The 23,670-nt window shown below is 45.0% G+C and overlaps 1 protein-coding gene across 2 annotated transcripts in view; it reads left to right on the top strand.

Annotated features, from left to right (window-relative positions):
• The window catches only part of WWC1 (WW and C2 domain containing 1), a 66,737-nt gene that overhangs the window by 7,540 nt on the left and 35,527 nt on the right, over nt 1–23,670 (top strand). The window contains exons 1-2 of one of the 2 annotated variants that reach the window (XM_042025397.1): nt 12,870–12,892; nt 23,011–23,120. In XM_042025397.1, the coding sequence (XP_041881331.1) occupies nt 12,885–12,892; nt 23,011–23,120 (118 nt within the window). In that variant the 5' untranslated portion in view covers nt 12,870–12,884. Of the gene's footprint in view, nt 1–12,869; nt 12,893–23,010; nt 23,121–23,670 lie in introns of those variants that run through there. The other variant, XM_042025396.1, reaches the window with a different exon arrangement.

Below are 23,670 nucleotides of genomic sequence, written 5' to 3'. Positions count from 1 at the left end.
TTCAGTTCTCCTCAAATGCCTAATTACTATTTTAGAAGAATGTACTCTATGGAGGGAGCTTTATTGATTTAAAGCACGCAATAAACAGTATTGATTTGCAAAAGGCAGTCATTCATATCTGCTCTGTGCGGAGTTGAGATGTAAGGTGGTCACACAGCTACTTTGAACCGAAATGTAAGTGAAACTGTTGCTTAAATGACCCTGCAACATCTTGCAGATTTCTCATATGTGACTTTCAACTGCCTTAATAGCCTTGTACTCAGTACAAGGGCAGTCCCCTGCCAAGGAGAAGGCTCTCTGCTATTTCATCCTTCACAACAGGATCCACATCCACAGGGAGGATGGCCTGCAGAGGAACACCAGTGGGTAAAATAACCTTCTGGACCCTTCAAGCAGCACAGGAAAATGTAGGCAACCCCAGAATTGTCCTGTGAAGCCGTACTGTGGATAATTTTGCTTGTGCTAGGCATAGCTTTGGATACCATGAGCCAGCTGAGCCTCTGCAGCTGCTAGAAGACATGCTGGTGGCATAGCTGCACAGGCCATCCCCTTGGCCATGCAGCCTCCAGACTATCCAGTGCATGAATCCCAGGGGACATCCTTTGAGGGGCTCAGGCAGGCTGGCTCCATGGCTTGGCAGCAGAAACCTGTTACAGCACGGCACCTGACCCCTGAGTGAACAGAAGGAGTCATCTCCTGACATCTTCATCCTGGACACTTGCTCCATTGTTGGACTGTTTGAAACACTGAGTATATATTTGAGCTGCTTATCCAAATTATCTCAAAGGGGATTTGGGTGGGGATGATAATGGAGAGTATTTGGCTGTCACATGTGATGCAGCTCTGCAAATTATCCAGCCTGTTTCCTATGAGGTATCTCAGTCTGGTGGCCTGTCTTGGGTGGTGCTGGGTATTTTTAGAAAAAATTGTAAGACTTAAATTAGGATGACCTATACTGTATCTAATTCCGGGTGAGCTTTTCATACTGATTGTGTCTTTAAAAAAAAATAAATATTCTTAGCATGAATAATATTTGGTATTGCAGAGTTTTGGCATAGTTAAACTTGAAATTAAATCATCACTTTGAACAGGCTTTTTTGTTGGTGCATGGATGTGGTGATGCTCAGGTGTATTTGATTAGTGGTATGTTAACCCTGCAGAGAGTAAGGAGGTTAAACTCTCCTGTTCAGTATATTATTCAACATTGCTCAACATCTGGTCTCTCTCCCCTTCAGCTGTCAGTTGACCCACTTGTTTAGATTTTTCTGAAATTCCTTGAAGTCATCTCCACATCCAGCTAACCTAAATAGCTTGTCAGCCAGCAAGGCAGTAAGCCAGGTTTGCTATTTGTCTCTTCTTATGTCACTGGTAAGAATTTCACACCACAAGGTCTAAGCATCAGAGTTAACACAAGTTATTGCCTCGATGGGACTGTTTAATTCTTGTACGGACACATGCATAGAAGGCTTTAGGCTGTTTGACAGCTAGTTCTCAAAATGGTTTTCAGTATTCTAGACCTAGGCCGATATGTCTGGCAAAGAGATCTCTTTGCAGTCCTCAGTGAGTATTATTCTGTCTTATTTTAAGCTGTGTGTGCAGGGAAGTAAAACGTCATGGCTGCTGCCATGTGCCATGGTTTTCTGTGGCACTAAAGTTTTGTAAGATATCTTAGACTTAACTTTTCTATGTTTTGCTTTTTAAATTTGGATGTGAAAACTCAGGTGAGTTGGTCTATAATTCTGAATAAAGGCAGATACACTGCCATCTGTTAATTACTCATAGACTGCTGTGTGGCAGCCATGGTGAGTTTCTCATACGACTGGCTTATAATGTTTCAGTTTAGAAGGTATCTGCCATCATCTGCCTGATGCTAATGAAAGCATAACCTAAATGTGAAAACTTTCTTAAAACACATCTTGTTTGCTTGTCTTATATTCCTTGGGCAGTACTCCTCACTTCCTTTTTAAGATGTCTTTTCAGGAGGAGATTGTGTGGATGGAAGGGGAGAGGTGCATGGCAGGAGCCTGGTGTGGTCATTTGCAAAAGGGTTGCATGGATAAAAATCTTAGTTTGCAAAGACAAATTTGCAACTGGTCACACAGAGTCCTCCACTCAGGCTTGTTTTCACACATCTTTTGTAAATGCCACTCTTATCCCTAAAGCAAATGTTCTGTGTTGAATTTTCTCATCTTTATTCTCTATTTGTCCAGTAGTCTGTAGCTAATACCCCAGAGTGCTTCCTAGTTTCTTTTCTATCTGCTCCCCAGATGCAGGCTCCTGCAGGTTTGGATGGTAGCTCTGACAAGTCGTGTTGCATCTTCAGTAGCTTGGCCGGGCTGGGGCTCCTTTCCAGTGGGGTTTGAGTCAGGTGCTGTGGTTGTTATTCCTTCCTGTTGGGAGAAGATCCCTCGACTGGTGGAGGAATACATGCCTGCAGCTGAGCACGCTGCAGTTCACAGCCTGGTCTAGACCTGCCTGTTTGGGGCTGGCAGGATTTGGTCTTGTGTCAGACAGTGTCCCATCGTGTGTCCGTGGCTGCTGTTAGAGGCCCAGGCAGCAAGATGGGCATGGAGACTGCTCTGGTTTTCTGAACAGAGCCAGGTGGCACCTGGTCCTTGAGAGAAGGTGGCATTTGGTGCAGTTGGCTCCTGCGTGTTGGGGTTTTGCCGTGGGTAGTAACAAAAATGAGAACAGCCCAAGTGGTTGTTCACACCCATAAACCTTCTGCTTGGAAATTTGCTTGTGGCACTTGCTTCTGATGGTGTGGCATGTTGGTAAGTGTTCCTTTGCAGTCAGATTTAATGCAGAACAGGTTTGCAGTGAAATAACCGAAGTTTAATGATTTTAACAATGCCCATTAAAGGCTTTATTGTTTGAATTACTTGTCTGGAGTAGTTGGGCAGCTGCGTGGCAACAACTCTCTGAATGACAGTACTGTCTCTTACCTCTTTTTGTTGAACACAGGCTGAAATGCTGTGTTGGTCCAGCTGCTTTGTGACCAGCCTAGATGCCTGTTCAAAGGTGTAGGAAATAATGGAGTTATGTCAGTATGAATTAGGGATTTCACAACAACGGTTTTATTATGTATTCTCCATCTTTATGGAGGGTTTATTCCCCCCTAGCTAGTGTCTTTGCAGTCAAAGGCAAGCTGTTGGCCTGTCATTTTATACCTCTATGCTCCCAGCTCTGGTGCACTCCTTTTTCCAGTGATTGTTTCTTCAACTTTTTCTCTCCCAAGCTGTATAACACTATTGCTTATTTCCCTTATGGCCATGTTTACAGGGTCTTTAAAGCCTTTTATAAGGAAGCACTTTGCCTGATGGGAGAAGGAGGTTTATGGAGTTAAAAAAAAAAAAAAAGAGGCAAGAAATACGCTGTAGGTAATAGATTCCAAAAATGCAAATTTGTTTAAGCAACTTCTTAAAAAGAAGGGAGGGAGGAAAGAACTGAAGATTAAAACCTGTGTTTATATACGTGTAGAAGCTGGAGGCAAAGCAATCCATTCATAAATATACAATAGGATTTATGTCACGGCGAGAAGTGCTACATGCATATTCATGTGTAATTTGCAAATCCTTTGGTGATTAAATACTTTACTCCAAGCTCAAGAACTAAATAACCTTCTTGTTGAAATGAGATGTCCAAAGGCTCTAATGCTTCTCCAGTGGAGGGGAAAGGCTGGGTGGTGTAATAGATCTGATACTTTAATTTTGACTCTATTAAAAGATTTTTGGTGTGCTTTGGGCTTTATTTTATTAGTATAATCAGGAAGTTTTGAACAAAGCATGAAGCAGAGAATTGCAAGAAGTATTGTAAAGCCTGTCGTGGTAAGAAAAGCAAATAGGCTTAGGAACTTGTTAGGATGTTTTTCTCAACTGATTTTAATGTCAAATACCTTTATCTAAACTTTCATATCCCACAGGTAAGTAAAGAATCAAACTAGTAACAGCCAAAGTATATAGTTTCTAACATCATGAATGGGGAAAAATACTGCTGTAAATAACTGTTTCCTGCACCTTGTGTTGCAGCCGATGAGAGCTCAGGGACGGTGCTGTGTTCCTGGGTAGGGTGTGGTGATGCGACTGGTTTATCTTGCCTGTCAGTCATCGCACTAAATGATAGTCTGCAAATGGGATGGCAACTGCCAGGCATCCTGCTGAGCAAACAGAGCTCAGCCTGTGCCTCTAACACCACTGTGATAAGATAAGGTTGGGACTTGTGCGATTCTGTGCTCTGTGCCTGCCCTCACCTTCCTCGGGATCCGTTCACGGCTGGAAGTGGCAGCCCCATGTCCCCTCTACAGCCACCAGCTGCTCTGCTTGTGCAGCAGAGTGGTGGCCACATAGCGCTGGACCTCTGTGGTGGCTGGTGTTTGTGTATTGCTTTGGGCAATCACTAATGAACCAGAGCTGTTCTCAGTTCTTAAAACTGGACCTAAGCCTGTTCAGTTCCATCTAGGTAAATTCCCTGTATACCCTTTGGGGGAAGCTGTGGTTTATTCTTGTATCTGGACCATCACAAAGTGTTTCTTGCTGTCCTCTCTTGGTGTTCCTGATGGCTCATTTTGGAATTGCTCCTTTTGGTAGCTTTATGAGCTCTTTATCCTTTGTGCCCAGTTTTGTGTTGGGAGAATATAAAGTACATCAATGCTGGATGGGAGAAGCCAGCAGAGTTCTTGTGTTCTTTCTTCCCCACTGAGGTTAGTCCCTCGTTGAAAATTGTGTTGTCTGATTTAGTTTCCCTGCTCCTGCTCTGTAACAGCCCACCTGCGGGATGCTTTGATTGAGCTGAACAAGAAGACAGAGCAATGCACTCAACTCACTAAAGACTGTATATGCATTTTTCTGGCTGGCACAAGTGTAGCAAATTGCCCTTTTAGTCCTGTTTACTTGTTTTTCTCATTCAGTCACAGGTAGTTTCTGCTCCTTGGTGATCAGAGAAGAGCCCTGGATCCCCCTGTTGCTGTCTTGTGCTGTGATCAGGGGGCATGTGGCAGAGGCACTGTCCCTTCTGTGCCTGGGGGCTCTGCTGTACAAAGCTGTACTTCAGCTGATTTGAAATAGTGTTTCCAGGTAACTCTGAAAAGCTGTTGCTTTTACAATGAGCAGGGAGAATTTGTATCCTCTGCCATGTCAGAGCAGCAGTGTGTCTAAGCTGGTGGCTGGTCACATAAGGGTGTGAAGATGTAGCCCTGAATACTTGAAGAACATGAATGGCTGTAGTTCTGTAGAAAGCACAAAACTGAGCTAAACAAACCCGGTTCTCCTTAAGCTAACTCCAGAGTTGGTGATTTCTTGGCTTCATAGGGTGAACACTTCACCCATCAAGCAGTTCAGATGCACACAGGGGAATGGCTGGTGTGAGGTGTGTGTTTCTGATTACTGTGACCAGATGTATGAGCTGTTTTTATTTCAGTATTTTTTCTTATATGTTGATGAGGAAAGCTAGAAGAGATAAAATTATTAACAAATCCCATGTTTTAAATGAGTGCTGTTCAGGTAGAGGCTGGGTGGGAGGTGAATTTGATTCCCCCCCCGTTTTAGTAACCATAAGTGGTTGCCTCTGGATCGATCTCAGAAGGGTGCAGTGATCCATTGCTTACAGTACTGTAACCACTTGTAATTTTGCTGGTGAAAGAAGTAAAAATCTTTGCCCTAGAGGTTGGTTCTGGCTGTGGGATTGAGCACAAGCCCCACTGGCAGGGCTGGAGCAGTGAGGAGTGACTGAGCCATCCTGCTGTGGGAGGTGGCCATTCCTTTAGCCCAGGTGCCCATCTGACTCCTCACTTGAGTTTGCTGGCACGCAGAAAACTGCTCCCTCTCTTTCTGGACACAGTTTCTGCTGCTGCAGTAAGCTGGAACAGCCCAAGGACTCTCTGGCAGCAGCAGCATGTTGGGGTGGGAGTGACCTTCCTACCAAGCATGGTTCCCCTGGAAAGTCGTGGCTCACTCCTGAGCTGCTGTCAGTGCAGTTGTGCTGTGCTTGCCTGGCAGCACGGCTGGTGAGTGTGGGTTCAGCCAGGCAGCTGTGTCACTTGTAGTTTGTCTTTCAAAGCAGACAGCTTAAATATCAGATTGATGCTTTCTCAGTGCTGCACTGTGGGCTGTAATTCCATCTGCTGCGACACGATGAAGGTGACACCTGGAAAGGTATGTGCTGCTTTCTGGATGTCCTCCCTGTATCTTCTGCATTGCATGGAGGCACCATTTTACCTGCTTGTTGGCCTTGCTCAGCATGTGGTTGCTTGGGAGCCTAGCAAAACACTCAATATTTTCTCTGAAGTGCTGCTAGAATTTCAATGTCACATTTCATTCATCCTGAGCACTGCCGTTTCTGCAGTACCACCGCCCTTTGTCTTCACTGCTTTGGAACAGTAGAAGCATCTGTTTATGCCATTGATGTGGCAGTTATTAGAAGGACATTGAATAAAGGACATTATTAGTGAGAAGGAGGAGTGTTCAAATACCTCTGCCCTTAAGGTCTGTGTTTTTAATAGTTCTGCAGATTCATCACTGATTTTGGAACTTGATAGCAAGTTGGCTCTCTGGATCAGTCTCTAGATTAGATTAAAGTTACTAGACAAGGTAAGGGCAGTACTTCGTCAGAGAATTTCAGCTTGGTCTTTGCAGGTGAGCTGAACTGTGGATAATGATTTATTTAGCTGAGCTGGTGGCAGCAAGTTAATATACACGTTGTGAATTCTGCATTGGCGGTGCAGATCAGCGTGTGGGCAGAAATGAATAAAAAGGGTAACATGGTGACACTGCTGAAAAAAAAATTGCTGGCATGGGGGTTGCATTTCATTCAGGTGCTGATGGTGAAGCAGTACTGAGTTAAGCAGCAAATTTCAAACCTGTAAGCTCTCATGATGGCTTGCTTAATAGCAGGTGTACGGTACTGTAAGGCACAGTGTCAGATCCATTAACCACAGCTTTGACGTAAGGATGAAAATGAATAGCTGAGATATTTTAGGTAATTGCCTTGAGCAACAGTGATGGTTGTATTGGAGCAGCTTCAGTGAGTTATAAACAAGCTTCAGCTGAGGCCAGATCAAGCAACTGATGACTTGCACAGTGCCTGGTGTGGTTTGCCTGAAGAGCAGCACACATGGTGTGTGCAGGCTGTACTCCTGAATTCCTAGTTTTCTGTACCCACAGAGGAGTGGGTGTTCAGATAACACTTTCCACCTCCCCAGCTGCTTTAGTTTTACCTCAAGTGTCTTGCAACAAATACTGGTTTTGACTGAGGGAGACTGACTCATTCAGCTGCTTCTTATCCCTTGGCATATATAAAGGCTACAAAACCTGGTAGTGATGGAGAAAAAGTGTTACTGAGGGATCTTGGCAAGAAATACTACTTTACACTGTCTGAAAAAAAAAATCCCCAGCTTCTTCCTTTTTTCACTTCGATGGAAGAAGGGAAAGCACAACTGAGGTAAGCTGGACAGGAATGTCTTTCTAACAATGTGAGCTATAAAAAAATTGGATTATGCATAGAGAAGACTAGCTTTGAAGTAGCTTGTTTTGCAGAACCTTGCTTTCTAAATTTTAGGGGAAGGTGCTGGTGGCCTGGGGCATTCTAGGCCCCCAAGAAAATCTCAGGAGTAAAATGTCTTGTGCCTTAAGGCACCTGCAGATCCTGCAACTTGTTTTCCAGGCTGCTTTACAAAGAGGGCTTTATTTTGTGGGGAGAGAATAGGTGTAGCTCACCATCTTCTTTTCCTGACTACATCCCATGCATTGAAAACTGAGAGAAGGAAAATACTTTGTTACAGATGAACAGGAGCTGGGGTTCGATATGGCACAACACAAAGAAATGTGATTTTCCTACTGTGCTAGGTTTGTGTGGCCTCTACTAGATTTCAAGATCTTATTTTGACCAACTTTTATTTTCCAAGACAAAGCTGAGGCTCTTACAGATTTGTGCCTTCTGCTGCTTCCCTCAACTTGCAGGGAAGAAAAGACATGTGAAAACGGAGGTGGTTTGGCTTCACTTGTTACAAAGCCCCAAAATAATATTCTGTGCCTTATGCACCAAATGCTTAAAATCCTATTTTGGAGTTCACATTAAATAATAGGCAGTATGGCAATACACAGAAGGTAAAAATGGAAAATCCAGTGCCAAATACATCCTTTTGAAAGTTAGCATAAGCTCTAGGTATGTGATTGCTTGGGATAGGGCTGTCCACAGGATGTAGCCATGATAAGTGGATGAAGCCAGTTGGGGTGGTTAGAGCTCCTTGGCATGTTATGCTGGATATTTAGCGATTTGGGAAGCTGAAGTGAAATCCTCAGCAGAAGAAATTCAAGAATTGCCAGAAACATCATATTATCCATGAAAAACATAGCTAATGCTCTCAGTTTTTGCATAAGAAGCACCTGGATGATTTGGCCACGTGCAGTGTGGAAGGGAGCCCTCATCTGAACCGAGATCTGGGGCCGCTGGGCACTTCACCTGGGGTGCTCCGAGGAGAGCTGCTGCCTTGCAGAGCAAAACTGGGCACCAGGAAATGAACTGGTGATGACTGAAAGGAGCAGGCATCTCTGGTGTGCTGCAGCATTCTCTGTCTGGCAAACACCTAGGGCAGGGATCTCCATCTGGCGTGGGCTCAGCCCTCGAGGAGTGGCTGCTGCCATAGGAACCACGGTCTCTCTGCCCCTTCTGCCGGGATTAAACCCGGGACAACCCCATTGTGGGGCTCTGATGTCGAGCTCTTTGTCCTCACAACCCATCACCTGCACTGCTGCTGTGTCCTCTCTAACATCTATATTACAGCTTCAGAATATGGCTTAAACATTATGCTGCAGTCTGTTTCCAGATGCTCAGAGTGATAAAAAAGGCAGTAAAGATTTTACCCATCTTTGGGGAAGTGATATGTGCAACTGAGGGTCACGGCAGCCAGTCTGAGCCTTGCAGGGCTCAGCTTTGTATTCAGATGCGCTGGCCTGCGAGCTGCAGACATTCCAGATACTTGTGTTCATTTTGGCTGTATCCAGGCACTCACTCACAAAGAGCAAGATGCGTGCAGTGAAGTATAAATCCCGTCCTCTAATGACTCAAAGCACTGTTGTGTGCGCATACATGCTTAACAGATTGTATAATTAGCTGGCTTTGTAAGCTGGCAGCGTGTGTGATTCTCCAGTAGCTCCCTAAAAATCCTGTGTGGCGTAGGGAGTGTATGCGGGTCCTTAAGCTTCTTGTATCCATGCAGTGATCAGTGCTGGGCATACGAGAGGGGGCTGCATCCTTTGTGCCCGGAGGAGAAGGGCTTCCCAGGCCCAGTGCCACCACCTCTGCCTTTCCCTGAGCCCTGGGCTGGCAGCGGCTCTTCCCCCTTGGCTGCTGATGCTGGGCTGGTTTGGCTGGCTGCTCTGCGGCTGTGGGGACAGGGGCTGTCCCAAAGGCAGTCCCCACGCAGTGCCCTTGAAGACAGGCTCAGCAGATCGTGCAGCCAAGTGCTTCAGTGTGCACAGCCTGAGCTACCACTAGAGCCCCTCTCCTGGCCCGTGAGTTTGATTAGGCATTGGCCCAGACTGGAACCTGGTTTTACTTGGAATACTTAATTCAGAAGTGTTAATCGTGGCGGTCACAAGGCTCACTGCAGAGCTCTCCCAGCCCTGCCGTACAGGGACAGAGGTGTTGCTGCCCCGGGAGCAGAGCGGGTGCCGGCGGAGGGAAGGGTGGGCTGTGCTGCCGCCAGGAATGCGACAGGTTGTGCCGGTGTCCGGGAGACGCCGAGGGTGGGAGCAGCACCGGGCCCAGGGCTGCGTGCTTGGGATTTCATTGGAGCCGGGGAGGAGCGGGCAGGGGAGCGAACATGACCTTGAAAATCCTTATCGAGATGAAAAGGTGCAGTGAGGGAGCACATTCCTCCGCGCACAGCGCCCGGCCGGCCGGGCTGACAGCGAGCGCTGCGGCTGCACGGCCCCGGCCACGGCGCCGGGAGATGCTTCCCCACAGCCCGGCTGTCCCCACAAGGGCTGCCGGGGGGCCCAGGCTGTGTGAATCGAAGGGATCGGCTTCTGGAGTTGACTGTTTCTGTGCATTTATAAGTAATAATGAGCCCGAAGGTGGTAGCAAGGCAAGTGCTGGCAGCCGGAGGAGGTGGGCCGCTTGAGAGGAGCAGGTTTAATTATGATTCTGTGGCAGGTGAACCTTATCTATGGGTTTGGAGCCCAGAAATCTGTTGAGCAGCCAGACAGCTCATCACAACCAGCAAGGGGGGTTGTGGTTTTCCCCGGTGCTGCTTCTGTTCCTGATGCTCCTCTGTCCTGGCACGCTGTCCACTGCTGAGTCCCCCTAACCCAACTGGGAATGCACCGGTCAGGACGGTCTGCGTGCTGCTCTGCTCTACTGAACTGAAGCAGCTTGTGGGAGGGCTTGGAGGGTGCAGAGCTGCTGGTCTGGGAAGAGGAGCAAGGAAAAGCTGTGTAGGTTGTAAGGTGGGAGAGATGCTTTTTACAGAAGTGACAAACCATTAGCCTGGCTCAGTTGCAGATGTCTTTGTGCTGTGGATCCAACACAATTCTCCCTCTCTCCCCTGTGCTAGCACGTGTACTTGTACAGTCACATGCTAATTCAGGTTAAATAACTGCATCTCCTAGAAACTGATCCTTTTCTAAGATGCTTTTTGGGTGCTTCTAATCCTGAAGCATGTCCCAGGAAAGTGACACTGTACAGATAAAGCAATCCTTCTAGTGAGAAAAAGTAATCAACACTTACTACTATGAATATGTGCTGTAAAATGAAAAATGCTGCGTTCCTGAAGAAATCTAAGTATTGTTGCAGCTTGATTGTAACTGTGGCACTTCAGTTGCTGAGGCTGCGCTGCAGCTTTAGAAGCAGATACTTTAAATTCATTGGTTTGTGGTGGATTTTTTTTCCTCTTGACAAGGATAGAATAAAACCTGTCTTTCTCCATGGCTATAGGAACATACCCTTGTGTAATGTGTGTTTTTGTTGAAGAAATTCAGGCACTTACTGGTGTCTTCAATAATTCCTTTCTAAATGCTTAGCTTAGGGCATTTGCATAAAACATTATCTCACTTAAGAAATTCAGGGGTTTTTTTTTTTTCAGTTTTAGAGGATCTAGGTGTGTACTAGGAATTTGGATGTGTATTAATGACCTTGGGACATTTGTTTCTAGGTCCTGTGGAATGGTGTGGCCTCAGCCCAAGGGAGGTGGAACTTGCCCCTGCTGACAGGGGCAGTCCCATTGCTTAGTACATGAAGACTCATTTCCCTGTCGAATGAGCTGAATCAGCTTGCTGAGGAGTGCAATGAGTAGTCTTGCCACCACCTCTGATGTTCCTGTGGAAATAGTATGTGTTCCTGTTGAGTGGCAGAGTTATCAGGGTTGGTACAGGCCATGTGCTGTATCTAGTGGGGTTACAGAGATTGTGCTGCGTGTCCAGAGCCTGCTTCTGAACAAAGCACAGGATGGTGTGAACACACCTTTTCTGTCAAAGCTGGTGGCCTTGCTGGCCAGCTTCTTCATTGCTCTGAGCTTCGTGCCGTGGCTTCAGCTTTTGTTTGCCACAATACTTGATTAAGACAAATCTGGTATCTCTGGCCTTTTTCTTTGGGGTTATCTGGCTTGTAAAGCTGGGATGAAATGCAACCTGTTTGTTGGGATTCACCTCCTTCACTTTTCAATGTGGAGCAGTTAGGATGGTGGTAGTGAAGCTGGTGTCTCTGCTGTCAGACAAGCCAGGAGCTTGACTGAGGCATGTAGCTACTACATATGTATGGAAGAAGGGGAGTACAGAGATAGGAAAAAGACACAAACAATCTGTGGGTTTAGCCACCTTCAGCAGGGTTACACTGGAAAGAGGAGCGTTGTTCCTTTGGAAGGAAGGAGGGTCCTGTGCTCTTGGTCATAAACTAAAGTAAAATAGTAGCTAAATATTACTAATGAGACTATGTAAGGTGTGTCTCTGACACATATCTGGAGCATGAAGTGTGAGCAGCAGTGATGAAGTGATATGTATGCTGAGTCTTTGCTTACTGGAAAGAAATGCTGTCTGTTTTGAGCTGAGGAATAACTGAAAAACCAAATCCTCAGCTAGCTTGTGCCACTTCTGAGCTGGCAGAAGGACTGTTAAGTGGGCTTTAAACTACCCAAGATAGGTGGGAAAAGGGAATGCAAGAGAGCAAGTGGCATTATAACTTCCATGTTAACACAAGTTTGATCTGTTGGCAAAGTATGTTCATAGTGATCATTAAAAATGAATGATGTTTGTAAGAGTAAATCAATCAAACTCACTTGGTGATGCAAATCTCACTTTTGCTGTCCTCAGATGCATGAGCAGCCTTCAATAGTTGTTGATTTGTATCGACTTCCTTGCAATGTGTGAAGTACTGAGCTATGTTTAGTGCTTTGCACAGTTCTCCTATGAGCACAGTTTGGCATGATTTTTTTTTTGTGGCTTAACTACATGGTAAATCAAGGCTTTGTTACTTTGGATGAAAAAGATACTAAACCTATTAATTTTATACTCTTACCTTCTAACCCTACATCTCCTAAAGCTTTGTTCTCACAAGGTTGTTCTGGACATCTCTTCTTGTTCTGACATTTCTGTTCATTTTTATACAGTATGGCTTTTCAGGGTCTGAGAACACATTGCCTCAACACTTACAGCAGCAGTAGCAGGTCGTAAAGCTCATATTGTGAATTCCAGGTGCTTCTGTGCTTCAGCAGTGCTGCATTCATGAGCTGAGGGCTGTGTAACCTGGGCTTTCTCTTTGGATCAGAAGTGAGTTGCCATACTTTCTTTTCCAAAGGCTCTCCTCAGTGCTAACTCACAAGGCTGAGTCTGTTGAAATAATTTTGGTTTGCCCCTCTTGCAGGAATGGCATGGATTACAGTCTGCAGGGCTGTGCTTATGCTCAGGTAAGTATTCTGTATCTTGAATTCACAGTTGCTTTTCAAGCAGAAGGATTTTTGTTCTTCTGTGTTCTCCACTGCTCTGATACCATCTTGACCAGGCATCTCCTCTGATTCTTGCAGGCAGCCAGAAATACTCCTGTTCATACCTGGTACTGCTGAGTTTCCAGTGGCATTGCAGGGGCCCTGTGAGTGCCCTGAGACCCCTTGGGGATGGTTCATGTGACTTGGTAGTTTCCTCTGTGCAGCAGGATTCTGCTCTATCTGGCCATGATTTCTGAGGTGGCAGGCTGATGTCAGATCAGAGCCTGTGATGTTTTCTGAACTAGGCATTGCATAGGAGCTGAGTGGCTACAGCTGATCTGACTTAGGGCAAGGAGCAGAAGATGCTCTGGTGATGCCCTGCTGCTTGCCTAGACTGTGTTCTGCAAGGGTGCAGACCAGAGAGCCTGTTTGGGATTGGGACCATCAAATAGCTGTATAACTCAGTCAGAACGTTTATAATGCAGAAAGAGCAAGCAGGCAGCCCTGCCAAAGCTGCTGTATGGATGAGCAGTTAGCCCAGTGCTAGCAGGAGGTGAACCAGGGAGCAGCATGCAAACCATGTGCATGTAAAACAATCTCCTGTGCTTCGCTTGTCTTTTCCAAATAGGTTTCCATACTAGCAGTGCTTGTTTTCTGCACTGGGGAGATTAGATGAGTCTAGTGATGCCATCCTGGGGTTGTCTATTGTCACTTCAAATGTCATGTGAATAAAGGGCAAAGGAGCTGACAGTGTTGCAGGAGGCATTTGCTGTTCACGGATAGAACACACTGGTGAGAAGTACAGCAGCATGCTTTTCTTCTGAAAGAGTTCAGTTTGTAATCACTGTACATGAAGTGTAAATTCAGTGTCTGATGAAGCCCAGTTGTGGAGTGAATCCCCAATCTGTTCCCCATCATCCCTGTCCCTATGGTCAGCCCAGTGCTCACTGCATTGCACGTGTTCCTGCATGCTGAGGTAGGGCAATCTTTCCATACTTACCTCCTTGCTGAGATGTCAAATATTTATCTTTTTCTGACAGTAGCTATTGGTTCCCTGCTCTAGGAGCTGTACTGTGGGGGGAGTTTGTCCTATACACCTCCTTATCTTGAGGCATCTTGCCAATATAAACTGCTGCCACCCACACTAGGCAGCCTTTCAGGGAAGCAGGAATGCAGGCTGTGAGAGCAGAGATGAGCCTTCCCGTTCATAATCTCCCAAATATGTCAAGGAACTAGTCTGACTGCTCTGGATGCTTGGTAGGCAATTTACCCCATACTCTGAAGTGACCAGTCCCCTTATTCAAGAACAGTTGAGCTTCCAAGTGAAGAGCAAGCTGACTTATTTTTAGTTAGTCTACTCAGGCTGTGCAGGTGACAAGGCTGCTTCTCATCCTAGAAGATCTGAAAGCAAACTTAAAAACCAATTTCAGCTACTTAAAATTAAAGATGTTTGAATTATTTGCATGGTTAAATTCCAACTCTTGCATGTTTTTTATTCAGTAGTGTTGTACTGTTCTCATCAAGTTGTACCTCACTCTTTTATATATTTTCTGCTTAATTGGTTCAGGAAAGCATGCAGGATATAGAGGCTGGCAGGCAAGTTAATGTTGTGAGAAGCCTCATCTCCCATTTCCTGACTTTTTAACCTTGAACTATCCCAGGAATTTTTGCATTTGAGTGATTAAGAAGGTATGACTGACCTCCTGCTTGCAGAACCGGTTTGTTAATCACTGGGAATGATCTAAAATCTTCGAGTGGTTTTTGATAGCCTTCTCCTTGCAAATAACTTAGTTGTTCTTTGCTTCCAGAGGTAAATGATCTGTACTGAAAAGAAATACACAGGCAAACAGACTGTCAGTGTGTGCAAAGTAGAGCCTTTTCAGATGTGGATAGAACAAACAAGCAGCTGACTGTACTGGTGTTTTAGGCATACTTTTTGTGCCTGATGGGGTCATAAACTGTGTGTATTATATAGCTTAATGCTTCTGTGACTCTATTTGACTAATAGAAATGTATTGCTATTAAAGGTATAAATGCATTTGTGTTCAGAATACCTGAAATACAGACTGGTGCCTGACTTTCAGGTGTCTTTGGTGTCTCCTGATTTCTTTTGTGGAGAATCTACTTGGGCAGTATGTGACTAATTTCAGTATAAAAGAAGAATTTGGGTGTTACCTGCTCATGTGAAAGCAGTAGAGGGTCTAATTGGCAAATTACACACAGCTCAAGATCACCTTAATGAGGTACAGAGGTTACCCTCAGGGCCTGGCCAAAGAACATCATTGAGTTCTTGAGTGTCAATAAAAATGTTTAAAATTATGATAGCTTGGAAAATGAGCTCTGAAGATAGATGTTGTACCTGCGTATCCTAGAGGTGGCCGAATGCATGAAGCATCAGGGGTCAGGAGGAAATACAAGATGAAAGAGCTCTTCGGGAGGCTGAGAAGATGCTCAATAACCACGGCAACGAAGGCAACCACTTCTGAAAAGCAAACAGCTCTGCAGTTTGAGTAGATGTGTTGTTTATTTTAAGCCATTTCTCTTGGTAATATTTATGTTGAAGTTTAAGCAAATTTGTTTGGTTTATACTTACTGCCTCAAATACGCTGTTTTTCTCAGACTTGACCCCATTTTACTGTAAGAGTGTAATTCCGTTCCCTGTTACCCTTTATTCACAGCAAGACCAGGACCACACACTGGCAGTCACTGAAATGACTTGTGTTTGAGGCAACTATAAGTTCAAGGTGACTGGGCCTTTGTGTGGGTCTTGGCATAATGTCTGCCTTCCAAAACTTTGAAGTGTCATATTTGATCGCTCATTAGACTCCTTGGAGTATACTTTTGAAATTTGTGATCACTTCTTAGAAGCTTCTCCTTGTTACCTGGCAAGCACATTCCTGTTCATGGTTCCCCTCTGCTGATGGTGGTCCTGAATTGGGCTTTTCTGCTCCTCTGGGTGTAGAGGTCTCCCCCTCCAACTCCCCTGCAGTTGGTGAGGTTTTGGTGCAACTGAGGTGTCACTTGGCCTGGAGCTGCTTGCTGTGTCACTGCTGAGGATCCTGGCTGTTAGGGGTGAGCTGTTCCCATTGCCTCTTGCCTAAACTGCCATTGGAGTGGGAATCCAAGGGAGCATTTCGTCATGCACAGGTGTGTGGAGATGGGGGGAGAAAAGCTTTGCCAGCAAGATCATAAAACAGGGCCTCTTCATGGCCACACCCCCAGCCTCCAAAGGCAATCCTCCCTGCAGCGAGAGAAGATGCTCCCAGGGAAAATAGTTACTATAGTGATGAATAGCCCCGGTGTGTTTGAGGGCTGGATCACCACGTTGAGTAATAAATGTGTAGGAGTCTATTTTTAAAAGCTTTGTGAGGAGGAGATTGCAGACAAATTTTCTAGGACTACAGCAAAGTGATAGGTTTTTCTGTGCTAAAGTTTAAAAATAATCATCATCTGTCTTGAGAATGGGATGACCTCATTAAAAACAAAGAAGCTTGTATGTCATCATGTGGAGCCTCCTGGCAGGGATTCTTGCAGCAGTCTTCTGAGTTCCAGTAGCAGCTCTGCTGGAAGTTTGAGTTCCTCAAAACTCCTTATCTACAGCTACCCCAGTGTCACAGCTGGACCTGAGGTGCCTTTAGCTCATTTCCTATCCTGGTCTGTGCAGCACATCCTGATACATAATGAGCACTGAGTTTTATTCAAACAAGAAATGAAGAAATGCTGTGTAAAGAAAAAATAAAATTGAAACATAGAAGCCATTGAAAATAAAATCTGACTCCAAGGTTCTCCTGCAAAATGCTGGGTTGAAAAACTATTTGGTTTTGTAAGAGAAATGGTATGAGTGGAAGCATCTGCCACAACTCATAATTATGTCATCTGGCTTGACTTCTTGCCCATGAGGCCTGTGTGCCCCACACACTAGATGTGTACCTGTGAGTGCAGGAGGGAAGGGGAGAGCTCAGCAGGGCTGATAGGGTGTTTGTCAGGGTTTGGTGGCTCGTGCTGTAGCTGTAAGAGGAGCTGACATGATGGTCCTGAGCGATCCAGGTGCTGCCTTTGTTCCTTGTGCAGCGAGCTGCTGCTGTAGGTACAGCAAACTGGGAAATCCCCTGGTCTGTGCTCTCGCCCATAGAGAGTCGTGAAGGATTTCATACGAGGCCATGTGATCTGTGCTGAACTGATTAAAATAAGGCTCCCCTGTTTAAATGGCTTTACTTTGTTCCAGGGTCTGAGGAGCCCTGCAAACACAGGGATTAGGTGGTTTTATGCATGGTGTAGAAGCTTGCCACTGCACTGTTGGTTTATAAACCTTTTCATCTCCATGACCCAAGCACAGTGTTTGCTGAGTGCACATCTACCTATGTGCACTTATGTCCTCATGGCTGTGAGCCTCACCAGGAGCTGCTCGTGGGCCTGGTTTACTGCTGTAGGCCCCCATAGGGTACCTGGTAGGTTGATACTGAAATGCAGTAATTACAAAAATAACATTTCTTGGTTTAGGAAGTTCAGAATTGATTTCTGTTACCATTGTGGTATTAACTCCAGATTTGTAAGTGGCACAGGTCGCCCATCTCCAGCTCCTGCCAGGAACCTCTGTACAGCCATGTTTAACAAACCTTCTGTCAATCAAAAACCGGTTATACAAGGATTATTTGCCTTCGGTTTCCTGTGTAATGAGGTTTTTGATTGACAACAGTGGAGTTAAAGAATATAAAAGGCTTTCTGAATCTAAGATGAGCAAGCTTCCATTTAATACTGTTTGCACATGATAACGTTGGCTTTCAGTTTTATCTGTGATAGAAACTGGAGGTGATGAAAAATAAGAAATACAGAAACCCTTCTCATTTTAATATAATATGACTTTCTATTTCCTGCTGTGGGAGTGGGATTTGGACATCATTTGCTGTACAAATAGTTGAGCTACTGTGGGCAAACATTTTGCAAAGATGGAAGAGTCTTGGAATGTTCACCACAGCTGGTGGGTGAGCAGTGGCTTTACCCTTGTTCTGCCTCTGCCTGAAGACTGTCAGATGCTCCTCAGATTAGGAAGCTGGGTGATGCTGTTCTCTTTTACCTCTGTTACCAGGATTAGTTTCTGAAACAGCGACCTTCACCTGCTGTGTGTGGTGGTTGCTGTGGATATCTGTTTTCCAGGTGTCCTTGTGAGCAGCTGCACTTGTTCAAGTAAATTTGAATTTCTTGAATGAAATGAAATTTAAAAATTGCATACTGGAAGCTAAGAAAATATGATGGAAGTGGATAAATGTAGGTTGATGTGTCTTTTTCAAAATACTAAATATTCCTAATAATGACCCCAATTAAAATGTACCTATGGGGGAATGGCAGTCACAGGTGTGATGAATGTGGTATATGGGTGAGTTCCTATGAGGTGAACATAGGGGTGACTTTTGGGTGAGCTAGAAGGCCAGAGTTAGGCTGTGATTTAAAAGTATCTTCTCTAGTTCAGGCTAGTTTCTCTTGTAGAGGTCCTACACTAAGCTCAGCCTCTGTCTTAGAAGCAGATGAAGCACTTGAGGAGTAGTTCAGGTCTAACTGATGTCTGATGGGTGTCAAAGCAAAGCGAACGTGGCTGGAAGATGCAAACAAACTCTTGTCCCAAAGTGTCATCTCTTTTAACTAGGCCAGTTTGGGTTTCATAAAAAGTGCTGTGTGTACAGACCTTAAGTTTGCCCCCTTGATTCCCTCTTTGTGACTGGAGATCAGAAGTCATAGTCAGGATTTTCTGAATTTTTGGGTGCATTGCTTTCCTGTGAAAACTGGGTGAGTGAATCTGAAGGTTTCCCTGAGGAAGGAGGGCAAGGAATGCACAAACCATTTTGCAGGTTTCCTTCCTTAGTTATGAGCACAGTGGTGAAAGGGGTCCATTTTTGTGCATTGCTGCTTTAAGTCCAGCTACAGGGAGGACCTGTTATGTGGTAATGTGGTTTGACTGAGTTGATGAGATTTTTTCAAGGCAGCTAGGAAGCTTTGTGAATTGTAAAGGAGACGTTTCAAAGGAACAGTCCTGCAGATGTGTCCTAGCTTTAACTTCCCACATGCAGAGGTACAGTCCTGTTTTATGCAGCAGTAATGCACTAACTAAATCATGTCCTGCTGTGAGAAAGAAGCTTCTCCTTTTGCTCTTTAATCCGTCATTGTGAGTATGCTCAGGGAGACACTGCATTTTTGGACCCCTTCTGGAAAACTGGTTTATTTTAGTCTTCATAACAACCCCTAAAATCATATCTTAAAACAAGGAAATAATCTCTTTTTTCTTTCTATGCTGTATTCAAAGGCTTGCTACACAACACATTACATATCTTTCATCTAATTGTACCATTGCTACTTTGATTTGTGCCAGTTTTCCCCAAAACAACTAGGGAAAGGAGCTTAAAAAGGCAAGTAATATGGTTATGAAGCTGCAGTTACTTGGGGAAATAGCTATTTTGTCTATAACAAATGGAATTACACTCTTAGTCAGAAAACTAATTATTCTTCTGTTTGCTAGTTGAATGACAGATTACTCCTCTGTACAAATGGGATAGTTGGAAGCTTGTGGGCAGCCATGGAGGAGGGCACTAGTCTGTGCTTGGTGATCGGTGCTCCTTGTGAGATATGCTGAAAATATGAGACTCAAAAGTGAAATAATTGTCTGTTTCTGAGCCCTAGTAACTGGCAAGTCTCCAGTTGGCTTGTGTCATTGCTATAGCAGGCTGATCCTGCCTCACTTTTTTTCCTTTTTCCAAAACTCTAACTGAAAGAACTGGCTGGATGTAGTTCATGCATTGCATTTCATATGGAAAATAGGAATAAGCATCCTTCAGTTGCTTGGTCCTGGCTTCCTATTGAATCTGACAGTTTCTGAGCACTTTTATAAGGAATTCAGCTGCTTCTAACAAAATAGGGTTGGACAAAAGCTGAACAGAAGCTTTATAAGTTTGGTGTTACACTTTGGAGTACCGAAGTTGGCACTACAGTGCCATTCCCTGATGAAAGTATTCCCAAGACCTAGGGCTGGTAGTGCAGCTCCACACTGGTTTTTGTTTTTTACCAAGAAAGCGTTTAATATTAATGTTAGGTGTGATTCTTGAGCAGAATTTTGCAAGAAACTCCACTCAGTGTGTAATTCAAACTAATTTACTGAGGTATGTTTTATATCTGCCACACACCCTCATGTAACGTGCTTTAAGTGTGGGTTTAATTACTGCTCCATGTTGAGGGATTCTTGCTCGGATCACTCACCAAAAATGTTGAGCACTGTAGCTGGGACGTGGGAGGTGCATGGCTGCTGGTTTAATCGCTCTGTGGGGCTGAAGGGAAGCTGGTGTGCAGTGCTGGGGACTGCAGACCCAGGATGGAATTGCACCTCTTCTTACAAAGCTCTCTACAGAAGTGGCAGAACAGCAATCATGCCACCAATTCACAGCAATATTTAGGGTGTTACTAGCCAAATGATGCACTGGAAAATACCCCTTGGCTTTCCTGTGGCCTAGCAGCCCCACCTTGACTCCTGAGGGCAGCTGTGGGCACCACAATATTAACAAAGACATTAAACCATTAGAGAGTGTCCAAAGGAGGGCCACAAGGATGGTGGAGGGTCTGGGAGGGGAAGCTGTGTGAGGAGTGGCTGAGGGCGCTTGGTTTGCTCAGCCTGGAGAGGAGGAGACTGAGGAGAGACCTCATTGTGGTCTGCAACTTCCTCGTGAGGGAAGCAGAGGGGCAGGTACCGATGTCTTCACTCCCATGACCAGTGGCAGGACTCACGGAAGCAGCATGAGGCTGAGCTGGGGAGGTTTAGGTTGGATATAGGGGAAAAGTTTTCTCAGCCAGAGGGTGGTGGGACACTGCCCAGGCTCCCCAGGGAATGGTCATGGCCCCAAGGCTGCCAGAGCTCCAGGAGCGCTTGGACAACGCTCTTGGGGATGCACAGGGTGGGATTGTTGGGGTGTGTGTGCAGGGCCAGGAGCTGGACAGGATGATCCCTGTGAGTCCCTTCAGCGTATTTCATGGTTCTATGATCCCAGCATGACTGTGCCCCTCTCACGGATGGGAGGAGGTCCACCTAGTTCAGCATTTAGCACTGTGCCCTCCCTCTTCCCTACCTGTCCTGCTTCCACATGAACTGCTATCGTTAAATAAAAGCAGATGCCATTTTCAGAGAGGGTGAAAGTGTTAACCCTGGTGTTTAACTTAACATTGCTGACACGTTTGCTACGGTGCTTTCATCTCTGTTATCTCCAAAGAGTGGCTTCTATCTGACCTTGCTCTGCATTTTTACCCTTGTGCATCTCTGATTTGATCAACTCAGAGCAGCACATATTGGGTACTCAGGCTGGGGAAACAGCTTGATCCACAGGGAAGAGCATGGGATAAGGGATAGCAAATCACAAGCATTGAGATTCTATTTTATTTTCAGATAATCTATTTTCTATACAAATACACTTTTGGTACACAGTCTAGATTAAGAACTGTAAAAATAAACCCCTTCAGTGAAACTTCATTGAAAAAGTTTCACAATTGTATTTTGTGAAGCTCCGAGTTCTTTTGCACTGCAGAGCTTTAAATTAAATTGAAATTTTCTGAGAAAATAGTGGTTGAAACACTGCTTTGTATGGCAAAGGCAGTGTGTTGAAAGGGAAATGCAACAGCAGGTAAATTAGAGGTGTTAGTGGCTTACATGGCTTTTACAAAAATGTTCCCACCCCATTCTTACTGCATACCAAACTTATGGGTCATATTTAGGGGGGAATTACATTAGCTGTTAAATGTTGATTTTATGCTGAACCCCTTCTGGTTGGAGACTTTTTTCCTAAAATTCCTCTTAACAATGAGTGACTGTAAGATGTTAGTATGGGAGTACCAGCTGGTTGCTCAGTGCCTCCAGATGACGTCTGCTCAGAACTTAGTAAAACTCTTTGTCTGCCAGCCCTCCTCAATTACCTTTGGATGGGGAAGACTTGCTGGAAACCTGTTCAGTCTCTTGCAGTGGGTTGCAGACCTGCTCTGTGTCCCCCTTTGCCTCCCTGTGACGTGCTGCTTGTGTGTGGCAGAGTTGGGTGCAGCTCTGTGTGTGCTTGTTCACCCTTTTGCTCTGTGTGTGCCTGCCTAGAGGGTCTGTGGTGTTGTACAGTGTGTCCTGTGCTTTCTGCCACAAGGGCTTCTCTGGGAAGTCAGACTCAGTCCCCAACATGAAGTCACGGCCCTCCTTCCACAGACACCATGCAGAGCACTGGGGTTGTGTGATGGATCGATGGGCCTCTGGCATATTGTGCATTTGGCAGCTGGGGATGTAAGGCACCTGCAAGATTAATTCCTCCTGGCTTGTGCCTCCCTGCAGTGCTGTTTGGTTTGTAGTTTTGTTGGTGCAAGCTGAACCTCATTAACTCCTAATCAAAGGGAGGAAAGGGACGTGGTTTTGGTGATTAAAATCTGTGGGGTCACTCAAGGAGTGGGTACTCTAAGCTTTGTGTTTAGCCATACAGGCCTTCAGAGTGTTGCTGGATGTGGTCTGTAATAGAAAAACTCATCAGAGCAGTGCTGTGGAAATACTTCCTTGTTTGGACGGAGTGGGTTACACATTTTCATGATACTGAGAAACTAATCTCGTTTGTCATTAATGAAACACAGCATATTGCAATGCAAATGAGAGACGTTGCATGACAAGTGGTCCCACAGTCCTCAGCACTTGCTATTGATTGTTCAGTCTTACTTATTCATGCTATGCAAATTGCATTTCTCATCTTGCTCCTTCTTGTCTACATATTTTTGGTACTGGATTTGCCTGCAAACAGTCTTGTTCTTTCACTTGAGAGACAGGGATTGTTTCTGGCAAAGTTCTTAATGTTCCTTTGTCGAGCAAGTACTGGCTGAGCTGGGCAAGGCTCTGGAGCTCTGTCAGAATGAATTCATCTTGCTCTAACTTCAGTTGGAGAAAGGGAAGAGGTGGTGGTATATTATTTGATTAAAACAAAAGCTTTAAAGTAGTTTTCAACTCTCTTTGTTTTTGATACTGAAGCCACTGTGGCATTTGTTTTCTGGCCAGTTGTTTGGAACAGACATATGGGAGTTTTATTTGTGCTAAATGTTATTTTGCATTTCAGGTATACTAAACCACTGACCTTTGCTGACTGCATCAGTGATGAGTTGCCCTTAGGATGGGAAGAAGCTTATGACCCTCAGGTCGGAGTCTATTACATAGACCACAATACCAGTAAGTGACAAGCCACTGTGTTTTTGCAGAGTGATTTGTGCCTGTATTAAAATATACTGAACACAAAACCACAAAGTTACTAATAGCATGTTTCAGAGTAGGTGAGATCTGCAGCTTGTGAAATCAAATCCTGTCCTTCTCCATCATACAAAGTACTTCCCTCTCTAAACAGGAATTTGAGACCTTTTGGGTTGCAGTCTTCAAATTGGCAGCCATGTTCAAGCCAATACTATGGACACACCTCTGTAAGATTTGGTTCTGCTGAGGAGTCCAACTGGGTAGCAGTGATCTGGAGTTTGTTCTTAGCCTGGAATTTGTCCCTGTGGCAAGACCATCAGAAACAGTGCAAAGGTCTTGTGTTCATTCCCCTGGCAGGGGTAGCTCCCTTGGCTGCAGGAGCTCACACTGCCTTTGCTGGAGACAAAACCCTCAAGTAAGCTTGGGATATCCTGTCCAGGGTTCAGGTTTGTGGTGTCTTTATCCTCAAGCTAAGCCACTGCTTACACCCTTTGCTAGATTGCTCGATAGACCAAAAGAGTTAACTTTATAA

The sequence above is a fragment of the Corvus kubaryi genome, unplaced genomic scaffold (assembly GCF_017639235.1).
Source record: "Corvus kubaryi isolate FWS band 111438036 unplaced genomic scaffold, C.kubaryi_AGA036_p1.0 37270, whole genome shotgun sequence".
Lineage (NCBI taxonomy): Eukaryota > Metazoa > Chordata > Aves > Passeriformes > Corvidae > Corvus > Corvus kubaryi.
Note: the sequence above shows the minus strand (reverse complement) of the source record. Positions and strands in the feature narration are given on the sequence as shown.